This window comes from Eutrema salsugineum, unplaced genomic scaffold (assembly GCF_000478725.1).
Source record: "Eutrema salsugineum unplaced genomic scaffold, Eutsalg1_0 scaffold_13, whole genome shotgun sequence".
Taxonomy (NCBI): Eukaryota; Viridiplantae; Streptophyta; class Magnoliopsida; order Brassicales; family Brassicaceae; genus Eutrema; species Eutrema salsugineum.
In genome coordinates this window covers 7,616,747-7,642,026 of record NW_006256885.1, presented here as the reverse complement: position 1 = coordinate 7,642,026, position 25,280 = coordinate 7,616,747, and the positions used below count along the sequence as shown (strand labels likewise).

Below are 25,280 nucleotides of genomic sequence, written 5' to 3'. Positions count from 1 at the left end.
GATAAAGATTTGAGATTGCATTACTCCAATGGTAAAACCTCAAATCCACCTTTAAAAAAATTTATAAATTGCATTACTGTTCTAAATATAAATAATAAATTGATTATGATTATAAACTTTCATAAATATATACTAAACATATTTTTAAATAAAATATTAGATGAAATATTTATTTAATTTGTGAATTTATGTCTTCATGTAATTTTATTTTCATGTAAAATATTTGTTATTGTAATGTGACTTTAAATGTGTGTTAATTTTCTCAATTCAATGTTATTTTTATGTAAAATAAATTTTAAGTGTTGTATAATATTTTTCTATATTAATTATTTTATTTTAATTTAGTCTATTTATATGATATAATCAGTTTATAACTATATAATTGAAATTTTTAATAACATGGACTAAAATAAAAAATAAAAATATATTAATAAACTTATTTGTAAGATATATAAAATTACAAATAATAAAAAGAAAAGAAAATTTTTTTTTTGCGGTTTTGGATAGTAAAATCTCAAATTTAAAATTTCGTTATTCAAAACCTTAAAATTTGAGATGAAATTTATAGTTGACAAAGTTTCTTTTTGTTAGTAACTCCTTTAATTAATTATAAAAAACAATTGTACCAAAAGATAGGAAATGTCCTACTCATCATATCCATAAATGTATATACAGACCTTCAGAAAGGTAGATACAAACTTTAGAATGAAACGAACTCATAAAGACTAAAGAGTAGTTACAAACACACACGTGTAAAAATAAATTTATGAAGAGGTAGAAACAACCTCCCATGCAAAGAGACGAAATCCCTGAACCAGAATGATATAGTATAAAGCCGAAAGCAATAGAGTAGAAATATCCAAACAAAATCCCATTATATATATCAGAGTATAAAACCGTCAGGGTGCATCTCACATACGTCTCACAATAGTCCAAATTAAAGTTAGCTTACACACGATAGAATCGACCTTGTAAAAACTCCGAAAATATTAATGGATCACAATGATTACGTCACCCATAAAGATAAAAGAAAATTGAAGTACAAGGTATAATATAATTTGGATATAAGCTCACAACTTAATTTGATTGTATCATTTTTGTCATTATGTAAAAGAGTAATTTTATCGATTTTCTTTAACAAAAAAAAAGAGAGTAATTTTAATGATTTTCTTTAACAAAAAAGAGTAATTTTAATGATTTATATTTGAGCCCCTCCCACAATTCCTTGACACTTGTTTCCGTAGTCGTATTACTTATTTTTATACACACTATCTTTAGTTCTGATTAATTAATTAAAGGGATATACTAATTTAGCAAAAACAAATTGAATAATGATACTAAAACATAATTCTTTCAGTTTTTTTTAATGAATGGTGATTATAAAAAAACAAATTAAAAAACAATTTTTTTTTTCAACATAATACTAAAACTCTGAATCTCTGAATTCACGATATCAATGCCTAGTTATTTGCTCAAGCTAGCAATAGTGGTAAACTTAAGAAATTTTAGGGTTGATTAATTTAAATATAACTCGCGAAAATCCATAAGGCTCAAATTTTATTCTTAATAAAATTCATACAAATATATTTTTCCTTATATTAATTCGCAATCCAAATATATGTGAAGAATTTGCGAAACTGTGGTGCTCTTCGGTTGACTCTAGAGTCTCGCTCAACACTCATAATTTACCACTGACTTCTCCGACATGACAGAGATGACAATAATTATTAATTAATAATTAGAAAACTCAAACTTAACGAACTAAAAAGATAAGACATATCAAAAACAAGATTTGTCCCTGAAAACATTTGTCAAAGGATAACATAACATTGCTAGCATGGCGTCGACCGCGTCGATTTAGTTGCTTTAGAACTGGTGGTGATTGTTATAATGGTTGTTGTCTTCCATCCAAGGAAAACATGTCTGATCAGAATGTTTCATCATCCCCTAAACAAACCAATCTTGCTGATTCTGGTTTTGATTTGGCTCATAAAATTCATCCTGAAACTTTATTTACAACATTATAGCAGTTGGTATTGATTACATATGACTTAAGATACATGGATGTTGATCATCAACACAAACCTGATTCATAACTACGGTATCAACTTCTTGGTCGCTAAGGGGGAGGAGATTACTTGCAAGAGAATCAACATGCTCTGATCCATGGTTCGAAGAGGTTATGGACTGGAAATCGTTGGTTAGTTGAGGAGAGTTGAAGAAGATTGGAACACTCGGAGGAACCCGTATCAGCCATAGTGGTCGGTGCCACGACCGCAGCCAAAGCGGTCGGTGCCATGTCTAAAGCCATAGCCATTAATTGAGGAGGATTCACCAATTTCGAAATGCGATTGTTTAGGGTTACGTTTTTATGATGAAGAAGATTCTTGAAATATTGATCAATAAATTCACAAAGTTACGACGAGTATTATTGTTCATATTCAAATCTCCCATCTTCCCACCAAGGCAAGCGAACATGCATGAGTTCCTTCATGAATTTCTCCTTGTTATCTTCAATCAAAATTTTATTCTGCTTTTCGACTCTTAGGATGGCCTGATCTAGAAATTTTTTGTGGTTAACCGATCTACATGTCTTCTCAGTCTCTGACAACATCTCGAACTTCTGCATAACGTTATACACCCCCGAATTTGATGGCCATGCCTCTGGATTTGAGTTAAATGGATTGTAGATGACCGCACACGCATCAACATCTCAGAGAATCTTGAGCTCATCGAGTTTCTTCATAAGTCCTCTCTTCCTATGCTTGAATGTTTTTTTCCTCACCGTGTCATCGAAAATGTATGCTAGGTTTAATTTCTTCCTCGCCATGACTACAATAAATGATTTTTGTTTTATATAGTTTATGTGTATTATGTTTTGTTTAACATAAACACAATTTATATAGTGGCGAAGGTGTCCACATGATGTGTTGTCGCTTTGCTGGCTAATTTAGCTAGATGTGTTAAACATTAAATTAATGTAAATATTGAATTAGTTATATAGCTAGTGCTAATTCATGCAGCCGTGGTACATGATAACTATTAAAAATGTGTGAGAGGACAAGTGTTATTGGTGATTTTTTTGTTTGAATTTGTTATTTATGAAGTTTATTATCTTCACCTTATCTGTGAAAGCGCCACTTTGCAATTAATATATGCGTAAATGTCCCTCTAAAAAAAATATATATGATGTAGAACTTTTGAGGATTTCGTGTGGTTTTAATCCCTACAAACTCCCAATATGTCATTTTTTGTTTGAATAGCCAATTTAAAAATATTCTATCGTTATGGTTCTTCCATAATGTGAGAATGTAATTTTACGTTCTAAAATGATGGATGTGTCTGAATTTTGTTTGCCGCATCGTTAATGATAATGATTTAAAGACATTATCATTTTTTGATTTTGGTGCATTGAATATATATCCAAATTTTCAAATTGGTCACTTGTACAATGTTTTTGATTTAGTACTATATGGATCATTGTTTCAATGCAACTCAAACTCGATAAAAATATGGTTCCTATCGAGCAGGTTCAACTAACCAATATTCTCTAATTTTTTTAAATCTTCCAAAAAAATATTATTTAAATACAAAATAATAAATTTTTAAAATATAAAATATTTTATATTCAAGATATTATGTACAATTTAAATGGTGATGACTTGAGTTAAAAAAAAATCTTAATATTTTTGAATGATAGATAAATTATAATTTTGATTAGAATTAGAAAGAGAAAAATAGTTAGAAAATAATGATAAATAGTGTAAACTAAAGATTTATGTAACCTGCAACAAATATTTTAAAATCCCAAAGGTCATTTTCTATAATCAAAATTTAAACAACCCTTTATATACAACCAGGCAGAAGTATTTTAATATAATATAAAAAGAAGTTTATTAACTAGAGAAACTTAATTTAATTGAATTAAAAAGATAACCGCATATCAAGGAGGGAAAACACATATCAAATGAACAAATGACATACAATAAAAACGAAAATATCACAAATCCAAAACATTAAAACTTATATTCATTCTGATAATATAATAAAACCATAAGCATAATAAAAACACTAACAAGAAAATAAATTGCAATACAAATTTATAACGACAACAAAAACAAAATGCATTTGAGATTTTTATTTTGTTTTTTAGAATGTGAACACTCGTTATTGAAAATCTAGCGGAATCATATATTATTGGTAGGATTTGAATTTGAAACAGGGATGCTACTGCTTGAGTTGACTATGGTCAGAGCAGTATAATAATCGCCGGAAATTTGTTGTTGGTGGTGATTGCAGTTGTGATTATCATCTATGAATGAAAAACCCATATTCTCAGCCGCATAACACATCTGCTCAGGATGATTCATTATTTCCATTAACCATTTTTGTTGGTTCTGATTCTGGTTATTATTTTGATTCAGATTCAGATTCTGAATTCGCTCATAAAATCCACCATGTGGACGAACCGGATGACGAAACTGTTGCTGATGCTGCTGCTGAGAATTAAAAAAAGTCGCTGCATCGGTGGATGAGAATGAAAAACCCACCCTATGAATCGTAGTGGTTGGAGCGGTTGTTGTCATCGTAAGGGCCAATGATCCAATCCCTTTAGAAGAAGGAGCCATAGCCGCAGCAGCATTGGAAGATTCACCTATCTCCACACCAGCATTGCCCAAAATTTCAATCCTGCGATTAATCTCTTTAAGATTTTGTTCAATCAAATAACCTAAATCATTAAGATCCATAATATTGAGATCAAACATCCCCATTTTTCCGACCAAACATTGGAACATGACTTCAGTCATCTCCATCTCCCTATTATCCTTATTTTGTCTCTTCAAATGCTCGGACGCTTTGGCGATCCTTTGTTTGAGAAAACTCTCTTGATCCACCATTTTCTTGTGTTGGTCCATCTGTGGCAACATCCGCAAATCTGAAATTACCCTTTGCACACCAGAATTGGATGGCCACACCTCAGGATTGGAGTCGTATGGACTGTAGATGATAGCACATGCAGTGATACCACAGAGAGTCGATAGTTCATTCACTTTTTTTATCAAACCTTTTTTTCTTTTCTTAAAAGTTGCTTTCCTCGACGATTCATTTGCAATGAAAGCAAGTTTCACCTTTTTCCTCGTCATGATTGATTTTTTTTTTTTTTTTTTTTTTTCACTTTCTCTCTTTTTTTGTTTATTTGTTTTTGTGTGTGTATTGCATATAATATTTGTGGATGAATTGTCTTATATAGGGATGGAGCGTATACAGAATTTTCTCTTTTAATTTGAGACATTAATATTTTATTTATAGTTCGTAAAAAAATATAAATATTCATAACAGACAATAAAGTCGTGAATCTATTTAATTATTATTTTTATATTTTATTCACTTATATTAACATGATCTCATTAGTAAAAATGTTATAATTATTAAAAAAAGAATTATGAATATTTGAAATATTTTTTAAGATTTAGTTTAATAAATTGGTCAAAATTTATTTTTAATACATTTCTGTGATTATTTTTCATTATTAAAGATGTTGAATATGAATTATTTTGATTTATAAAGTAATAAATTCTTGAAAATCATAGTTTACATTTCTCGTCCTTTTGTATCTATACAGTATACCTAGGTTAGAAACATACAATACTCATTATAAAATATAATTTTTCTTCGTTTAATATTAATAAGAGCCTAAAACATAAAAAAATATTTGATATTTTCTTAAAAAATTTAGTTTAGAGTGGGCAAAATGTAAATAAATTGGAAAAAAACTAATTTGTGGTCAGCTTGTGTTGTTATTGTAAGATCATAAGATCATACTTGGTAATAAATTTGAGAATATATTATACTTAAGTTAGAAATTTTGTTTCTATAGAACAAAGATTCGAAACTCCCACGGTTCATTAATAATCCAACTATATAATTAGTTTCTTTAAAAAAAAATTTATCAATTTTGTTATACTTTTGATTTTGAATATAAATTTATCTAAAATCTATTACATAGTTCAATTAGTTTTCTAAATTTATCATTAATAAACTAATGTTTCTTTTATGTAAAGTTTTAATATTAAAATCAGTTATTGTTGATGAATTGAAAATGTGTAAATATTTTCAAGTATTTTTTTCAAGTATTTTTCTATTTCTTTTTAACTTTAGCATTTTCAAGCATATTTGTGTTAGGAGATAATATAGTAAGATTTTATTCTTTATTTTTCTATGATAAGATTTATATTTGATAAGAACAAAATTTATTTTTCGAAATATAGTGATGTATTTTTTGGGAAAAAAAATATTTTGTATATGGTAATGTATTTTAGATAATATGCATGTATGACAGGTTGTTAAGACATTTATTATCTTTGAATAATTGATAATGAGTAAATCTTTTCAAAATATATTTCCTTTTTAGATTTACTTTTGATATGCATATCTTAAAATAAAATACAACTATAATTTGTATATAAAAAAATTAATAATCTCATTTTGAAAGGAAGGATTTTTTTTCTAAATAAATAAAGATCTAAAACCATCTCAAAAATTTTAAGTGGCTAAACGTATACAGTATATCGAATAAGCATCATATAAAAACAAAAATAGTTTACTATGATATTCAAGAATGAGCTAGGATGTATTTTATGTTTGATACCTCATTACCCTGAAAGAAAAAGGAAAAGGTTTTCTATTTTGATTTTGTTAAGATTTCATTTATATAATGTATTTGTTTTGTGGTAACAGATATACTAATTAGCTAAATCAAATGCATTTGTTCAGGACTTCAGGGTGTTCTAGCATTATAGGGCTAGACCGATTATGCATCATTTTAACCATTGTAAAAGTTACATGATATATCATATAACCATCGTAAAAGTTACGTGATATCATATATTTTCAAAAATAACTGCATACCATCGAAACCAAATTTTTTTGGCTATTAAGAAAATATTTTTCTTTTACATTCTGCAAACCCAACTAAGGCCTAGTACTTTTAGTTAATACCCAAGAAAAATCTAAGGGGAAACTAATTGAACCAAATGAATAATAAACCATGAGATGGGTTAAGTTAACCATGAGATGGGTTAAGTTGCAGAAACGGTTCGCTGTTGAATTGAATCAGAAGATCATCGAGAGAAGAGCAGCCGCGATCAAATTAGACGCGAATCGCTGCGACTTGAAGCTTTGGTAAGATCAACTTTCGAGAGAATGGATTCTGCAGATTTAAAGCTTTGCTATGGAATCTGCAGATTTCTGTCAGTTCAAAATTTCATAAATAGTGGCCTCCAATGTCAACATAGCGAAGTATTTTGTGAGCCTGTTTAGATGCAAAAATCCAGTTTTTCATTAGTGGAAGGCAGATACAATGGAGAAAATTCACTATAGTGGTTTTAAGTTTGTTTTTTAGGAACTACTTCATTTTTACTCAATTTGTGTGTATAACAAACAGAACAGGGTTTGTGAAACTGAGTGAAAACCTTTTGTTTATTCAGGAGGAAGTCATGAAAGTCAAGATCTTGCGTATCCTTTTTTCTATTTTGCTTCATGTTCTCAGTTTTCTGTGGATCAAAAAGTTAATAATGGGCTGCTCAGCACTAAGCTTGAGCGCTGGTGATAAGTCAGATCATCTATTGATAATAGTTTTTATGATATATAAACATCCAAGGTTACCAAATTAGATCAAGTTTTACATTTTCTATTGGATTTTTTCGTTTGTGGTTGATCGGCGTAACTAATGCTTATGGATTAGACTAGATTTGTTCAAAATGCCTGCAGTTTTAGATTTGGTTGCACAAGTGAAAATAGAAAAATAAACTGTTGCTCTTAACTTTCCTTTGCTACTTATGTCCTGCATACCCAAAAAAATACACAGAGTAAGCTCCTTGCCCCTTTAGCTTATGTATTATCTTTCTCTCTTTTATACAATCTTAGCTCCAACACATGTGCTCTTACAATGTGGACTGGCATTTGTTTTACCGTATTGTTTTTTTGTGGGAACAGATGGCATGCAGTTGCTTCATGGACATGGGATGCTCAAGACGAAACATGTGGGATTTGTCGGATGGCTTTCGATGGTTGTTGTCCTGATTGCAAACTTCCTGGGGATGATTGCCCTCTAAGTAAAGTTCTCTGCTTTCATGTCTTCACTTTATATATGTTTACTCTTTCTCGTGATGGCTGAAGCATTGCTAAGCTGGTTAGTTTGCTTGTTGTAATAAATAGACAAAACTGCATGTCTTAGACCGTTTTGATTTTGGTGTTAGGGCAGTATGGGGAGCTTGCAACCACGCGTTTCATCTGCACTGTATATTGAAATGGGTGAATTCGCAGACGAGCCAAGCTCATTGCCCCATGTGTCGAAGAGAATGGCAGTTCAAGGAGTAATTAAGCAAAACTGGATGCTTTGGAATGATCTCTTAAAAGAGTTGTCATTGGACCAATAGTGTTGATCATTGGTCATTGGACCAATAGTGTTGATCATTGCTCAAACGGAAGAGACAACTTTAGGAGTGTGGTTGGAAAAATTCAGAGATCAAGCAATTCATGATGATGTTGTTTAATAATATCAATTTCCATATTCGTTCTGTAGTTGGCATTCTTTGTATCACATGGCTTTGAGTTTGTCAATAATATTTGCTTGATTCTTTTTTAGCTTTGCATTTGTTTATTAAAACGGAAAAAACAGAAAAACAAATTATATACTATATTTGAAAGTAGTAGATCAATATTGGACTATACTATAACAACCGGTGGGTGAATGAGTTGTTATTCCTCGTGGCTATCGCAAATGGTGCCAAGTAATGGGGCCAATTTATTGGTGATGAAATGATGCGTGTGACAATGGGCTTTGTATAACGTAAGGTTTAGATTTAATGGTGGTACCTATGATCCAAGGCAACACAATTTCCAATTTCTACTAGTAACTAGCAAATAAAAAATAATAATAATCGAATAAGCAAGCTCGTCACACAAAACCAAATGATCTCTTCTTTATATCAACAGAAATTTTATAACAACGGAAACATAACAATGATGACAAATTACTGGAATCATAAAACCCTGACGAAAGAAACGATGAATCAGTCACACAAAGGGAGGAGAGCACGTCGAAACAGCTGTTCCTACATAATAACAACAAATACAAATTTAGGATTTTGTCAGCAAAATCTTGTCCTATTAGACACGTATATGCAACTGAGAAAGATAAAAAATGAAAAACTCTTAAGAATCCATTATTTAAAGCTAGATATTTATCTGATAAAAAAGATAGATATTTATCTATATCAGTGCTGTATATGTTGTTATTATCTAGTCGTTTTTCGAAATACTATTTAAGTTTTTTTTTCAACGAAATATATACTATGAAGTGAATCCTATTAACACTATCTTTACTTTGTTGAATTAGACTAATGATTTATTCAACAGGGTAGTATTACTAATTTGCAATGGTAATATTCATGACATAATTTTGTTATTTTGGTTAGTTATTTTTTGTGTTACAGGATAATTATTTGTTTTCTTGGAAGAAAAATATAATTATTTGTTTTAAACAGATTATCCGAATTAAGAGGGTCTATACTACAGTATAATGTACGTAGGTTTACCTAATATGTACTTAAACTTCCCAATGAAATATCTTACTAGTAATACAAAACTCAATCAAAAGATGATTTTCTTAAATCTCATTCCATGGCATAAACACATGTATGTCAGTATGTACAACATAAGGAGAGAGAAGGCTTACAAGGAGATAAAGAGAAAAGAGGAGAGGATAGGTGGTAAATCATTTGGTGAGGACATAAAGGGCGTAGAGGATCCCAGGAAGATACCCAAACAGCGTCAAAACCAAACATATCCAAAACTCAACCTGCAAACAAATTATTATTCAAATTCCAATTTTTATCTTTGTGGATGTATGTGAACAAACAAATAAACTCTATAATGAATAGATACAAAAATTAAATTATAAATTCGTGGTATCAGTGAGAAGATCAAAGAAAATTACCCCGCAACCAAATCTGAGAAAGACCCCAAGAGGAGGCAAGAGGATAGCGAGAAGAATATCGATGAAAGTAGCTGTTCCCATTTTTAAGCTCTTTGAAGTTTCTGAGAAAAATTATTAAAAAGTTTCAAAAGTTTGTGTTTCTTCTTTACTCTCTCCTTCGGGCTTCATGTATCTCACATTATATAGACCAACTTTTGAGATATTTATGAGCCACGTAGTGCTTACCTTTTTTATTTTATTTGTTTTCCTTTTCCTTGAAGCTAAATGAGTATTTATCTTTATTTTTATCTACCGAGGCGAAAGGGATTTGGCAAGATATACAGTTTCCTATTATTTCGTGATTACTGATTAGCATTAGGAGCATCTACGTAACAAGAGTGTAAAAAGCGAAAGAATAGTTCGCTTTGCGCGTCACTCTTTCTTTGCGCGTCAATAACCGTGTTAATTTTATGTCGACGGCAAATAATGTTCATGTATTTAATCAATTTCAAGTTCAACATTATGATCTTTTTTCTTTTGTCAGACATTATCATCTAAGGGTCAACTATCAAAAATATCTCGTGAAAAATTATATAATACTCTAACGGTGTAAGTGTAACCGACTATTTTACATATAAATTAAATTATATTGTATTAATTTACAATCAAATATATATCCTTTTTTCTGAACAGCTTACAATCAAATATATACATTTATCATACCGAAAATAATAATAATGAAATGATATGCCGTTATTCATGTTTGTAAACATACATTATCGTTGACGACTTGACGTAACATCAACTATTCGACTTAATATTGTACCGACCAAAACACGAAAGTGTAACGAAAAAAAGAAGTAAGTTTAACTAAACAAAATGAAATAAGGATACATACAATAATATATCTATATATATATATATATATATTTGTGTGTGCTTCCTATATATCATGCTTTGGGCCTTTGGCAACATGCTACATAATGTAAATTACTTTAAAAGCTTGGTTATCTATCCATTTTTATTGTCCTCTTTCTTTTTTTTTTTTTTTGACAACATATTGTCCTCTTTCTTTTGGTTAATATGTTTTATTTTCTCTGTTTTTTAGCGGAGAAAATTTACGCATAAATAATTTTCATCTACTTCTTATCTTATCCATTATTTTCTTCACATTCGTTTGTTGAAAATGTATTTAGAAGACCATAACATATATAATTTAGTAGTTTTTATATTATTATTATCGTTTATAGGTCATTATCCATATATAAATCCAAATATTGCATCCTAGTGACGCACACAAAAAAAAGGTGAAAACACTAACCAATAATGTAAGTTAAAATACCATCAAGTACAAATTAAGGAATAAGTATCAACTGGCAAGAAAGAAAGAAAATTCACCAAGAAGCCACATATTCGAAAAATGAGGAGTAGTCGACAAAATATATGGAGAATTTGAAAACGACCTATAACCAAGGATGGTGAAAATACTCTTTTGATGGAACTCACCAGCTTGCCGAAAATTGATGACATTATAAGCTAGACTTACCTGATCATTTAAGAAAATATTCATCCGTTGCAAATTTGCAATGTACCGATTGGAAACTTCGCTCTCAAGTCTCAAAGCACAATGTGCGACATTAAGTTTTTTTTTTTTGTTTTTTATTTGATAATCAACCATACGCTTCATTCGGTATGCATCCAATAATCCGAGTCATTATTACACATATGCTCGGTTCAGTCGCTTCAGTTCGATTACTTTAATAACAACACGTATTGTATCAAATAGGGTTACTATTTACTAACAACCGGTGGGGATGATGATTGTGTTGTATTTCTCATGGACCACGTGAGTACTGAGTTTTGCATATGGTGCAATATTGTTTGTGCTGAGATGAGAGACATGTGGCAATGGAGTTATATAAAGTTGGTTTTAAAATTTGAATGGTGGTCCAAAATCCAAACCTACTCCATTTTTCAAACAGTTTACCATTATTATAATAAGAAATAAACAAGTTCCTCACATAAAATAACGATTCCTTTTCCATATATAAATAATACAAATACAGCAATGATAATTAGTTACTCAGAACACAAAATAAATGATGAATCAGTCCCAATGGGAGAACATGATCAAGCAGCTGTTCCTCCTACACAATAACAACAAATGTAAATTAATACTTTATTGGGTCAGAAAATCCCTTACAATAGTAAAACGCAGATCGAAAATGAAAATAATCTCGTAATGCTATACTTTTAACTATTTTTTAATATTTGCAATAACGTATTATCGGTAGTTTTGCGAAATTGTTACATATAAAAATGAATAGTCAAAACAGTCTCTCACTGATTTGTATCAGGGTTAGGGTAGTCTTTATAACTTAGAAAATGTAGTTCACCTAACATATACTCAATTAAGTCAACTAAATCAAAGATGATTCATCTGAACTAAATCTAGTTCTATAGCCAGCACATGTACGCATGCATGCTTATATAACTACATATCAATATATATTATATATATTATCTTCTTATATATCAATAATTCAATATATATTTTGAGGAAGAGAGATCATAGAGAAAGCTTACAAGGAGACAGAGAGGAAAGAACAGAGGAGAGAGGAACAAATCAATTCTTGGTGATGGCATATAGAGCGTAAATGATCCCGGGAAGATAACCCAACAGCGTCAAAATCAAACATATCCAAAACTCGATCTGCAAAAAAAGGAAAATAATCAGGAAAATGTTTTTTTAAGGAAAAAACAACATAAATTGTGAAAATTTTAAAATACTTGTAATTTTTTTAAAACAAAATAAACCACAGTAGTCGTCAAACTGGAGATAAATTGTACCTTGCAACCAAATTTGAGAAAGACGCCGAGAGGAGGCAAAATAATAGCCAGAATGATTTCAACGAAAGTGGCTGTACCCATTTTGAGGCTTGAGTATTGAAGAAAAATTTTATGCTTAAACACTAAATTGTATAGTATAACTGCTCTTGATGATTTTGGACTCTTTAGTCTTCTTATTATGTCTCGCTATGTATATATATATAGACCCGACTTTAGAAATGTTTTATGAGCCAAGCCACGTGGTGTTTACTCTGTATTTTGTCCCTTTTCTCTAAGGGTAATAGGTTTTTGATTTTGTTTTTCCTTGCTTTCTTTTGGGGTAAAGATGTAGTATCTAACAATTGAAACACATTTAGTAAATAATAACTCTCAAATTAATAATATAATTATATCTTCACATCTGTAGTTTCTAATAATCTGTTTTTTTAATTATATTCTTAGCTCTATGTTTGAATCAAATCAAATGATCAAAATCATTAGATTACACTATTAAACGGTATATCTATTAATATTAAATAAAAATGTCCAAAAAAATGCTAGGAATGAGTCACATTATATACTTGAGACTACTGTGTCATGTGATAACATAAACTGCTCTATAAATCCCCCCCCCCCAAAAAAAAATCAATTAATAGGAAAAATTATATCATCATTTAAATTGAAGGTGATATGGGAGTGGCCATGGATATGGCGTGCACGAAAGATAACAAATTTAATTAGCGTGTTCGAATACTTTGTAACGGAGAATTCACTTGTCAGTTGAAAAGCAAAAGCTAGTTGAAATATGGTCTTTCGTTTAGGTTATCCATCTTGGTGATTTCATATGTTTCTACGTATTATTTTATTTGCTGAAAAAAAAAGAATTTTTTTTTTTTTTTTCAAATACCATTTGTTTCAAGATTAGGACCAAATGAAAAGCTTAGATTTCATTTGACTAAACTTCATGGTACTTGTTAGGAAGTTAAGTGGCTTAACACAGAAGGTACACGTAACACAAGCACAACCCATTATACGTATATTCAAACTATAATATTACTCAAACCATATATATCGTTGTCGGAATACGAATGTGGGCCGGGACAATCTCCGCCGTGGTTATGGCTATATATATATATAACTCTAACACCTTCTACCAACAGTATCATGACACATTGACACGTGAACCACTCACATGCCTTCAGGTCTGTCAACGCACTACCCGGCCGTCCTCTCACGTGTCAAGTCCATGCTCCATAAACATGGCCATGGACATGCTTGATTTACTTTACACTCCTTTGGTGTGTTCATTTCTCAGTTTGTATTCACTGTTTCGTATACGTATCAGTATAGATGCATGGCTGGCTGAATATATTATATGTATATATGCAAGATGCCAAGATCATTGATTATTACTTATTATGAATCTGAACTTATAGCTCGGTTTGCGTTTCAGTAACCGGTAGTTAAGTATATTCTTATCCAAAATTAAAAACTATGGTAACATTGTGGTTGTTGACGTTCGGACTTGTTTAGTTTGCGTGTCGTTTTATTTTTCCGTAACATAGTTTTTGGTAACTAAAAGTTTCGAATATAATGGTCCGTATTTTTTAAGGAGTATTGCATTTTTCTTACATTAATTGCTTTATTCTTATTGTTTGGGACTGCCCAACCATACGTATCCTTACTTGTTTTGGCTTCAATTCAGCTTCCGTTTTTCTAGTAGAAAACTAGTACTGTAAAGTCATTTAGACTAAACAAATCAACAATTAGTTATATTAATGAATAATGATGACAGCAAAGCGCTTAGCTGTCATGAATAATCTTTGTAGCAAAGCAAGAAAGTTGTAAAAGAAAATCCTCAGTGACTTAGTGTGGATCATTCTAGTCTGGCTTCGTCTGTCAGTATAATAGCATATGTTCTTTCTTCCTAAAGTTGCTTTCTTGAGACTCAACAACACTCCTTCATAAAAATATGACAATTATTAATTCAATATTTTAATTTTTAATTAGTTATAAATATTATGGCCGACACCAACGCATAACCGTGGCATCGAATTGACACCACAAAAATAAAATACGATTAGATTTACTTTTATATGTATATATGATGTCCTAATCAAAGTGGTTATGTCTTTTTTTCTTGTTATAAAATAAGTGGTAATATCTTGCTTTAAAACTATTTGTTCTTATCCTTTTGAATTTGTCGATTCCTCTTGTGCAAATTTGACTTGACTTTAATTTCCCAATTTCTGTTTTCCTACTTTTGGCGTGGTGTTCAAATTTGCTGTTCGATAAAATGACAAGAAAAAATGGTTTGACAAGAAAACTCATTGCAACAAGAAAAAAAGAAAAGAAAAATCTCTTATCTTTTTTTTTTTTTTGTCGTTAGGAAAAAAAAATCTCTTTTTTTATCCCCAAAATTACGATTCTGCCGACATTGGTCTTAAAGGATTTAGTTTAGCATTTTTATCCACTCTTTACATTTTTTCGATAAATTATTGTTTGGGACTCAATCTAAGCCCATTACGGGCCCATTTACAAAAGATCGCTTAAACGGGATTATAGCTTTTCTACGATATTTACGGAACGTGAATCTGAGAATCTGAGACGAAGCAGATTTTCCCTCCAAAAAAAAACCTCATGGAAACATCTTCAATTCAGCCGCCATAGATGTCATTTCTCGCCTCTGGAAACTTCATCAGCCTTTTCCCTGTTGACCCGAAACCTTACTTATGTTGCTAAAGATCCATACCCGAGTCGTTTTTTTTTTCTCGATCTTCCTCATTCAATAAAAGTTTGCTGCTTTCCTCCTCAGTCGCAAAATTGGCGTCAATGATTTCCTCCGTTTCAATTGTAAGCATGGGATCAATAAAGATGTATTGTGCGGATAAGTTGTTCGACGAAATTCCATAGAGAAAACTCCTAAAGGACACGCTTATTAATGGTATATTTTCAGTTTTCATATGATATGGTGGCTTATTCATGGAATGACATGCTAATGAATGATGAACTACGTTCATGACAGGAAATTTCTCAACACACATCCATAACACAAAGCCAAATCTTTGTAGGTTTACAGATATAAGTTACAACCTCACAAAGCCAAAAAAAAAACAAAGAAAAAGAATGTTCTGTTTTTGTTTTTTTCCCACACGAAGCAAAACCAACAAAATAAATCAAAATACCTGAAATACTTTCAATGAACCCATGACTCTTTATCACTTGACTTTAGTTTCTTCTTTGGCTTCTTCAGTTGAGATAGTCTTAGAGCTTGGAGATTTTCCAATGATTGCTTTCTTAGCCTTAACAAGAGATTGCTTCACCTTTGACATTATGCTGTTTGATTGTTTTTGCTTCACAGCAACTTCTTTGGTTGTGACTTCTGGTTCTTGTTTCGGCTCGTCCTTCTCTTTAACAACAGGTGTATTTTCTACAACCTCTGCTATTTTCTCTGTCACTGATTCCTTTTGTTTGTTTGCTTCAGTTTCCTTCTCTCTTGATTCTGTCTCAGTTTTTTTCAATGTATCTTCGCCCTTGTCATCTGCAGCTGGTGTTTCAGTATCTTTCTTGATGTTCTCCTCTTCTGTAGGTACTTTAGTTACGACATCTATGGCTTCACTCACATTCTCTTTTTCATCTTTAGATGGTTCTTCCTTTACATGCTTCTCTTCAGTAATGGCCTTCTCAATGACCTCAGCAGCTTCAGTTTCCGTTATCGAGTTTGTGTCTGAATCTTGGTTTGTCGGTACAACTTTCTCAAGGCACAAATCTGAAACGGATTCAGAAGTTTTTTCATCCTTTGATGGTTCTTCCACTACATGTTTCTCCTCAGTAATGGCCTTATCAATGACATCAGCAGGAGAAGAAGCATATCCTTCAATCTCCTTTTTGGCGCCAGTGTCTGAATCTTGGTTTGTCGGTTTGATTTCCTCAGGGCACAAAACAGAACCAGATTCAGAAGTTTTTTCATCCTTGGAGTTGATGCCCGAATCTTCGGTCTCAGCAATTTTCTCCTCCAACTTTCCTTCAAGCTCAACCTCAACCTTAGCTTGTTCTGTTGTTTCAGATGTTTCTTCTGCCTTTACTACTTCAACTTCTGGTGCCAATTCCTTTGCTTTCTCAGGCTGAGTCTCAAATTTTTCAGAAGCCTCTGGCTTTGGCTCGACTTCAAGAACCTCAACGTCTTTGATTTTTTCTTCGGCATTCTCTGCAGAGACATCTTTAACAGGTTGAACATCATCTGGTTCCACCTGTTTGCCTCCAGTTTCATCCGTTGATTCAGAAACATCGACCACCTTCGTCTCCTCCTTATCCTTGTTGTCTTCTTCAACAACACTCTCCACGGTTCGCTTCTCTTCCGCTTTCTCTGTAACAACAGCTTCAACATCAACTTCTTTAGCACCCTCTTTCACAAGGGCTGGTTCTTTTATTTCAACTTGTTCAGCTATCTTCTTCTCAACATTTTTATCTTCCCCTTTTTCTTCTGCTTTCTCCTCACCAACAGCTTCAACATTAACCTCTTCAACATCCTCTTTCACAAGGCTTGGTTCTTTAATCTCCTCTTCTTTAGCTACCTTCTCACCATTTTCATCTTTTCCTTTCTCTGTAGATTCCTCTGCTTTCACAACTGCTGCAACCTCCTCCACAACTGCAGGTGATTCTTTCTCCGGTTCACCAGCAGGATTTTGATCAATTTTCTCCTTCGCAACCGTCAGGTTTGAATCTGAAATCGGTGTATCTTTCACCACATCCGCAGTTTCCGACAAAACAATATCTTTCTCCATCAACTTAGCTTCCTCGTTCACCTTGTTCTCCAATGGCTGCATCAGGTAAAAGGAAACCCTCTTTATAATTCTCTATTAAATAGAAAACTCACAAAGTATGGCTTTATTTATTGTCGAACAGTAATCATACTTAGAAACGTAAGAAAGTTTTCTAGAAAATGATGGACAAAGATAGTTTCTTTTTCATCCATGTGCTATAATCTACAACTTTCTAAAAAAGACCATTTTTCCCCTTCTAATGATTGCTCCAGAATTCTCCACATTCATACAGAATACTAGGGTTAAAAACCAGGTTAAGCATTTCAAAAAAGTGGAATATAGAAGCCAAATCTTATCTTCTTAACTTTATGCTAACGTTAAAAATTGCAGGTATCTCTAGACTTTTGATACTACGTGTATATGTATGTGCATACGCATAACATACATATACTGGGAGAGCATATATGTGTGTGTTAACACATACTAGTATATTCGACTATGCCTCAGTGAAAGCATATGGATCTTAACGAGAATCAAAACAGGATGCAGAAATCTATCTATCAACCTTAAAAGCATCACACAGAAGGTACATATAGATACATACAGAATTAGATGCGTATAAACATATGTAATAAGATTCTCTGAAACAGAGGAAGAATATCTGAGCAAGCTTACCTTTTCAGAAGTAGCTGCAGTTGCGGTCTGAGAATCAGAAGCCATGAAAGAAGATTCAGAAGGAACTAGAAGAAAAAAAAGTAATGGACAGGGTTCAACTTCAAAACTCTCAGATTATTTATTGGCAGAGTTGTTGAAGAAATTAGTTTGACTGAGAGAACTTAAAAAGGAAATGATAGGCCGAAAAAACCACTTACACACATAAAGTGGGGAACACTGGATAGCTGTCTCTCACCCTAAAACCAGGGTGTCAAGTGTCAACACACTCTGTATATTCTCTACTCTTTTCACTTTCTTTATCCTTACTATTTTATTGTTTATTCTTAGCCATTATCTGCATTTGTTAGACATTTGTGAAATAAATAAAACAGTTATCCTGAATTCTTTGTGGGACCAATGTTGACATTTCCAGTATATAGATCAACTACTTGCAGTCTGAAGAGAGAAAAAAAACAAAAGAAGGATCATTTCTCTGTGATCACATTTAAACTCTTATGAGCAAACTTTGTTTTGGGTTTTATTAATGGTTTTCCAGAGCAGCAAAATCAATCATACATTTATCAAATGAGGCATTGGTAATATCAAGAATGCATGTAGGCCTCTCCATTTGAAAGAAGCTTCTTTTCTAAGGTATATAAGAATAAAGAACAGCAGTCAATCAATCATCTAAACACCAAGTTGTGACAGCTCTTGTCACAAGGGTATGGGCAATCAACTAACTTCACTTCCGCTCTGTCGAAATACCAATCTCCCACGGCTATTGCTACCGCCTGCATTACATATACACAATGTCAAGAATTGATTTTTAGTCAGGAGTCCAAGATCCAAAAACAGCCTTTTCTTGTTTTGGAAAGGTTTGAGCTGTTACCTTTTTCTTGATGACAGGAGAATCATCGGCGAACCAAGTATCTTGCCTCTCGGTTTGGCAGTGAGCGAAACAGGAATTGATGAATAATCCATTCTGTCTAGACATTGAGAATCCCCTCACTACACTCAGCATCTGATCCCTGAATCCTGTTCTCGGAAAAAAAAAATTAAACAATTATAGCAATGCAACGCTTTAAAATGTCAAGTCCAAAAGCTTTGTGATGTATAGAACAACCTTGCAAGAAGCGCATTTGTGCAGGGGTACATTTTTCATGGTTTAGTCTACAGTCATGCCAAAATCCACTAGGATCCGCTGATGTTGGAGCTATACTGCTTTGAATCTGATTAGAAGCCATTATAAAGACAAGTTGCGTGAGCCTAACCATCAACGCACAATAGCTTCTTCTTATTATTAGAAGCAATCTCGAGTTTTCGTAGAGAAAAAAGAACATTACCTGCCATGTATCATATGCTGCGTTGACAATAAAGAGTGGAGTTTTCATCTGACCTATCAGATTTTGTGGGAAGAAACACTGCACAGAAACGATGAGTTATCATCAAATACAAGACTTCGAATGGTCATTCTTCAGTCTGCAACAACATCAGTGTGAGAAAAAAAAAAAAGGTTTACCGAGGTTGGATCGAGATGGTTTGTGCAGATACGAGGCAGGTTGTTCTTTACACTCTGTAAATGGTAAAATCCCAGATATGGTCAAGAAGATTTCTAAAAGTATCTTAGTGCTCTTCAAATATAAAGGAACGAAGCTGTGGGCTTGAAAGAGGAATCCCACCTGAAATTCTACTACACCATTGTACAAGTTCCTGATTGTGCGGCCACCAGAAACATCAGCTCTATAATTAACAGAAACAAACCAGTCAATCACAGTTACTAAATCAAGGGAAAAGGAAAATGGCCTGCTTTTACACAGACTTTGAGTTGGGAAAAATAAACTAACGTGTCCAAGAACAAGCCTGCATCACTTAAGCACTTGACTTTGGTGGATCTAGGGAATAAGTTCCTAAACTCATCGCATCGTAGAATTGCTGCTAAACCACCAGCAGAGCATCCAGACAAAAGTGCCTGACATAATAGAAACAGTTAACATCACTCTTGCCTTTTATCCTGAGGTGTAGACTAAGATAAGGTTAAGAGTGTCAAACCTGGTTGGCATATCTCATTCCTTTCGCCTTCAAGTCATCTATGGCGGCTCTCCAGATACGCTCTCCTCTAAACTGAAGCTGTGCAGCCTGAAAAAAGTTTAAGGTAAATTTGCATTAGTTACACAGCTAAAACCTGCTCAAAACTACATAACTAAGATCATATCAAGCGTTGTCCATGGCTAATAATAGTGTAGACGATTAGAAATTACAGAGTTCCAAAAGCCTAGAAACTAGCAAGTTGTTCTGAAGCACATCAATGGGTCGCTCAAGAACTCTATTAGCTCAATAGTGTATAGATTCGAACCTTATTCTGACCATCTCCACTGAAAGAAGCGCCATCACAGTAACGAAGCTTCACTCTATTCCAGTTGAAGAAGTCTTCAAAACACAAACACTTGACAATGAGGATCAATGATTCTCAGAATTACATTATATTACTGGCTTGAACAAAACTTAAACAAGGATTGAAACGATACCGGGATTCTCTTGAGCTTTATCACTCAATATTCCTGTAAACTGAAGCTGTTTCTCCATATAGTTAGAGGATCCACGTCGAGTCTTCTTCCGGTATACACAGGTCCTGACGTTGTTGCACCATCCTCCTCCCTGTTTCACATTTTTCAGTTGCAAAACATTAAACTTTAAAGAATGAAGACTTATACAAAGTAGATTTTATAGAAAACAAATCATTCACTAAACCTCCAACTGAATGAGCCAGCTATTAGCTCCAGATCCATGTCCACGGTGCAAGTGATATCCAGGCAATGTTCCATCCAAACAAACTGTGAACGAAATACACAAACAAACTTGTAAAGTCACAAACAGATCTAAAAAACACTCTTCTTGTTTTTTTTTTTTCCTAATGACACATCACAAGATAAGATACACTGCTTCTAACCCTGTTCATCTGAGCACAATTTACTGTAAATTAAAAACAGATCATATAAATTACATGAATTTTGTTGATATTTACATTTTTAATCAATAAAACAGGGAAAATGAAAGGAATCGTGAAGAATACATAACAATAAACGTAAAAAACAAGTTAAATATGGAAGGGGACAACAGATAAAACCAGCTGAGAAGAATGTTAGCTGAAGTGAATAAATGAAGAAACAACCCAAAAAATTAAAGCAACCATTTGTACCCCTTTTTTTTTGTTTTTGACATCTGAAAAAAACTCGACAAAGTAAAAAATGAGAGACATGGAGAGAGAGAGTACCAGCTCCAGAATCAGCTCCTCTGATAAGGGTGAGACCAACTAATAAAGGGTTCAAATTGGAGCTATATTTGGAGAATCCAAACTCTAATTCCTCAATGCGATCTATTTCTGTCACATTGAAATCTAGATACTCGTTTGCTTGAGTTACCAGAGTCAGCCCTGCCACAATTATCCCTACCAACAAAAGTTTCTTCATTTTATCTCACTCTCTCACTGGAAGAGAAGAGAGAAAGCAAAAAAGAAAACAGATCTCTTGGAGTGAGAGATAGGGAAGAGGAACAAACTTTAAAGCCAAACACGTAGTGTAATATATAAAAAAATTCGATCTTTGTGCTTGTCTGAGTTCAAGAAAGAAACAAAAAAAAAAAAAAAAACAAGGAAAGAGGAGAAAAAAACGAAGACAAATGAGACTAGTGTAGAAGGAATTCTTTGTAAAGTGACCAACAAAAAAAACAAAAGAAAAATCGAAAAGAGTTTCATGGCTGGATTCACGGTTGGAGTTTTAATTTTGATTTTAATTTTAAAAATTAAATTAATTCACTCGCTGCTCTTATTATATGACAAAGACAGAGACCATCTTTTATGTTTCCTAGATCTTCGTTCACACTTAAAACGCTCAGCATCCCTAAAGGAGAGGCAACAGCGACAAAAGCAGATATAATTACTAATTAGTTTGATGTTCTGCTTACTAGCACATGGAGAAAATGGGTCCATAGTATGTGATCTCTATTGGCTCTTAGCCTGATTTTTTTTTTGTTTTTTTTGGTGGAGAAGATATATCTATCTCTAGATTTCTCGTTATAGCAATTCAACTTAATTTCTTGAAATAATTGGTTTCTAGAAAACAATTCTTGGCAGTAGGTGTACCTTCTACACGTTTCTTTAGCTACTAAATTATTTCGTTCAGTTTTGTTAGAAACTTGAAATACAGAAAAAATATCTTGATTTAACTTTTTCTGAATGAACTACGTATATGGAAATTGATGACACCGGCATAAACAATTTTCTTATAATAAAAACCCCTATATCTATATTCTTTGTTATAGGAATTTGGTTAGGGATTATACGAAAATATAATACTATGTGGTTTTGATAATTATACTCCTCAAAAATAAGTCACTCTTGCCAAGAGAGAATCATCCTCTCTCTTCTTGGTTAAAAAAAGTAAAAATCGAATCATCTTCCTTTGAACTGACGTTGACGTAGTAATGACTTGCATAACGAACTCTTATGAATTATGATCTCTCCCAACTCAGCTTTCCACTTTGGGCAGAAGCATGTGTGAAAGAAACAAGTGGTGATGATATAATGGGAAGTTGGGGAAAGCCATCATAAACCTACCCTACGAGAGATGCAAAAACACACTGATTTTTCGAGTGATGATCGCTGTCATGTTATGTAATGTAAGGTCTACGACACTATATATATATATATATATATATATGCTTGGATTAATTTAAGGGAACACGACAATCTGTAATTGTTTTTATTTATTACACAAATATCCTAGCCTAGATTGAAAGTAGTTTTTTTTTTAAAAAAGGTTTCAGTAATTTAAGTAGTTTTTTGAAAGAAAAAAAACAAATTTAAGTAGTTCCATCTTCATTGTTGGCTATGTAGTTCATGTAGATGGATTCCATTAAAGTTTCAGCTTAAATATAAAACATGGATATATTTCAGAAAGAATCAAATAATTTTAAAATAAAAATTATGTCGCTTTCGAAAAGATAGATCTAGTTGAATAATAATTTTTTACCTAATAAAACACAGACCTAAAAATTAGTTTATACTATCGTAATAAATAAATAGAGAGTCTAGTTGAAGAAAGGCAACAAAAATACGGGGAAAAAAAACAAATGTGCGCCGGAGAACGAGAAAACACGGGCTTGGTCTCATGCACATCACCACATGTTGATCTTCCGCCGTGGTCGTCCACTTGCTTTTGTTTCTACTTATTGTATTATGGTCCCTCACTCTACTATTTGTTTTCCATAAGAACCCCCCAATCTTTTTTCAATGTTGCGGATTTGCTCAAAAGTTTAGTAATGGGCTCAACAAAGTTAATGGGCCTGCGTGATGGCTTTATCAAGCGTCTACGACTCAAATAAGTCTGTAGCACATTATGGTTTCACCTCTCACCTTATGGGTTTCATTTCATATATTTTTTTAAAAGAGCTTCACATTATCATGCATCATCTGTTTTACAGCTTGTGGCAATGAACATTCATAAACAAAACAAGTCTTCCATGGTTTCTCTAATTCAATCTGACCAGAAAACGTTTATACACGATATGGAAATCTTATTTTTTGCTGGAAATTAATTATATAGCACGTCCAAGTCACATGACTAACCTCTGCAGTTTTACTTCACATGCTTAAATTCACCAAAAAATTGGTGTTTTCCTCTTGTTAGCAGGAACCCCGTCAAACTAGCATCAACGGAGCTACTCATTCAAAACAGGGGATTGAACAACAACATCCGAGAAGAAGGCATAAGTAAAATAAGAAATTAGTCTTGGCTAATATATAGGTTGCAGGACTTGATATGAAAGGCTTTGGTAAAAAGAGTGGTGACTAATTAAGGTAAGAAACACATGACTCAAAGAATGGTGCAGCCGCTTCCACTTTCATAGGTAGTAACAGACACAACATCGCAACTCGCACAGTGAGGAGGCATAGGCTTGCAATTACATACAGGCTTTGGTGGTTCAGGTGCTGGTAGAGGCTTTGCTGGTTCAGGCGCTTGTGGAGGCTTTGGCGGCTCAGGAGGTTTTGGTGGTGGTCCAACGCTGATGATTACAGGTTTCTGTTTAATCTTCTTCAGCCGTTTTGCAACGCAGACCGGATCCATTGTGCCCACCACGGTAAGTATGCTTTTCTCCTCATCTAATGAAATATGATTCACACCTGCATCAAATATCTCATGTTTATTAGAATATGTTAGACCAGAGATTGTTTTTTTAAAAAATATTCTCAGTACCTTCTATCTCTGTGACTGCTTCCATGATTGCGCTATTGCATTTCCCACAGTTTATATCCACCTTGATCTCAACTTTCTGCTCAAAACCATATAGAAGGAATAATAAAAAATGGAATCATATGATGTTTGAGAAAACTAGTACTTAGAATGTTTACCTTAACAGTCATGATTGGATTAGCAAAGAAAGAGAAATGAATTAGTGGAATTTTGGGCGATGGAGAAAGAAGAGAAGAAGTTATTTAGAAACATGTGAAGACAAGAGATGACAGATTGGAATAATGTTGAAGCAGTTGAGGTTGTCTTTGATCAGCATTGGTATAATTAAATATTCAAAGAGATTACGGTATCTACGTGCTTAGATGCATGTTTATACCTATTCTAGATAATTAAATAGAGTTTTTTGGGAATTTGCTTAGTTGGTATTCTGCTATCATCTTATGGACTCTATTTGGGACATTATTGAAGAGGGGATTTTTTTAATCCTGCAAATTTATGAATATAGTGAGTCCCATATTCTATTTTATTTTGTACTTACTTGACCCCAAATCATTTGTGTATTATATATTTTATGATCATGCAAAGCAGCAAATGTATGGATAGATAGAAATTCGATTTTGATACCTCTAACGGTTTATGGTTTTGGTTTTATTTGAGTAGAAATTGAACCATACCTTTCCGGTTTGGTTATCAACTCAGAAGGGCTTGTTTGGATTCAGTTGAATCAAATAAACCACCACATGAGTTGTTCAGACTAATAAACAACCAAAATCATCGTCCCTTCTTTTAATCATTTCAAGATTGGTG

General features: G+C 32.8%; 7 protein-coding genes, 1 long non-coding RNA gene and 1 pseudogene across 8 annotated transcripts; 2 read left to right on the top strand and 7 right to left on the bottom strand.

Annotated features, from left to right (window-relative positions):
• Positions 1 to 1,866: 1,866 nt before the first annotated feature.
• Positions 1,867 to 2,830, bottom strand: LOC112088956 (annotated as a pseudogene).
• Positions 2,831 to 4,187: 1,357 nt separating this feature from the next.
• LOC18023943 (agamous-like MADS-box protein AGL80) lies at positions 4,188 to 5,144 on the bottom strand. Its single transcript, XM_024159936.1, has 2 exons — positions 4,551 to 5,144; positions 4,188 to 4,499 (listed from the first exon to the last, which is right to left on the bottom strand). The coding sequence occupies exons 1-2, from the start codon at positions 5,142 to 5,144 to the stop codon at positions 4,188 to 4,190; spliced, it is 906 nt and encodes a 301-aa protein (XP_024015704.1).
• Positions 5,145 to 7,360: 2,216 nt separating this feature from the next.
• On the top strand, positions 7,361 to 8,504 carry LOC112088955 (anaphase-promoting complex subunit 11). The gene is made up of 4 exons (XM_024159523.1): positions 7,361 to 7,382; positions 7,488 to 7,515; positions 7,996 to 8,114; positions 8,264 to 8,504. The coding sequence occupies exons 1-4, from the start codon at positions 7,361 to 7,363 to the stop codon at positions 8,377 to 8,379; spliced, it is 285 nt and encodes a 94-aa protein (XP_024015291.1). The 3' UTR covers positions 8,380 to 8,504.
• A 440-nt stretch (positions 8,505 to 8,944) lies between these two features.
• LOC18023942 (hydrophobic protein RCI2A) lies at positions 8,945 to 10,205 on the bottom strand. The gene is made up of 3 exons (XM_024159462.1): positions 10,001 to 10,205; positions 9,740 to 9,862; positions 8,945 to 9,116 (listed from the first exon to the last, which is right to left on the bottom strand). The coding sequence occupies exons 1-2, from the start codon at positions 10,079 to 10,081 to the stop codon at positions 9,779 to 9,781; spliced, it is 165 nt and encodes a 54-aa protein (XP_024015230.1). The 5' UTR covers positions 10,082 to 10,205; the 3' UTR covers positions 8,945 to 9,116; positions 9,740 to 9,778.
• Positions 10,206 to 11,992: 1,787 nt separating this feature from the next.
• On the bottom strand, positions 11,993 to 12,996 carry LOC18023941 (hydrophobic protein RCI2B). The gene is made up of 3 exons (XM_024159771.1): positions 12,830 to 12,996; positions 12,566 to 12,692; positions 11,993 to 12,126 (listed from the first exon to the last, which is right to left on the bottom strand). The coding sequence occupies exons 1-2, from the start codon at positions 12,908 to 12,910 to the stop codon at positions 12,606 to 12,608; spliced, it is 168 nt and encodes a 55-aa protein (XP_024015539.1). The 5' UTR covers positions 12,911 to 12,996; the 3' UTR covers positions 11,993 to 12,126; positions 12,566 to 12,605.
• A 2,813-nt stretch (positions 12,997 to 15,809) lies between these two features.
• LOC18023940 (cylicin-1) lies at positions 15,810 to 18,409 on the bottom strand. The gene is made up of 2 exons (XM_006407951.2): positions 18,247 to 18,409; positions 15,810 to 17,628 (listed from the first exon to the last, which is right to left on the bottom strand). Exons 1-2 carry the CDS (start codon positions 18,289 to 18,291, stop codon positions 16,027 to 16,029), a joined length of 1,647 nt encoding a protein of 548 aa, XP_006408014.1. The 5' UTR covers positions 18,292 to 18,409; the 3' UTR covers positions 15,810 to 16,026.
• Positions 17,424 to 18,588, top strand: LOC112088907. Its single transcript, XR_002900765.1, has 3 exons — positions 17,424 to 17,637; positions 17,962 to 18,157; positions 18,255 to 18,588. It is a non-coding gene; the product is annotated as an uncharacterized LOC112088907 (long non-coding RNA).
• Positions 18,589 to 18,722: 134 nt separating this feature from the next.
• Positions 18,723 to 21,927, bottom strand: LOC18023939 (pectin acetylesterase 12). The gene is made up of 12 exons (XM_006407950.2): positions 21,497 to 21,927; positions 20,974 to 21,056; positions 20,751 to 20,880; positions 20,579 to 20,652; positions 20,275 to 20,361; positions 20,070 to 20,194; positions 19,905 to 19,965; positions 19,745 to 19,798; positions 19,569 to 19,646; positions 19,349 to 19,454; positions 19,115 to 19,260; positions 18,723 to 19,016 (listed from the first exon to the last, which is right to left on the bottom strand). The coding sequence occupies exons 1-12, from the start codon at positions 21,690 to 21,692 to the stop codon at positions 18,909 to 18,911; spliced, it is 1,248 nt and encodes a 415-aa protein (XP_006408013.1). The 5' UTR covers positions 21,693 to 21,927; the 3' UTR covers positions 18,723 to 18,908.
• A 2,168-nt stretch (positions 21,928 to 24,095) lies between these two features.
• Positions 24,096 to 24,753, bottom strand: LOC18023938 (heavy metal-associated isoprenylated plant protein 43). The gene is made up of 3 exons (XM_006407949.2): positions 24,632 to 24,753; positions 24,477 to 24,552; positions 24,096 to 24,403 (listed from the first exon to the last, which is right to left on the bottom strand). Exons 1-3 carry the CDS (start codon positions 24,641 to 24,643, stop codon positions 24,096 to 24,098), a joined length of 396 nt encoding a protein of 131 aa, XP_006408012.1. The 5' UTR covers positions 24,644 to 24,753.
• Between the last annotated feature and the right edge of the window lie 527 nt (positions 24,754 to 25,280).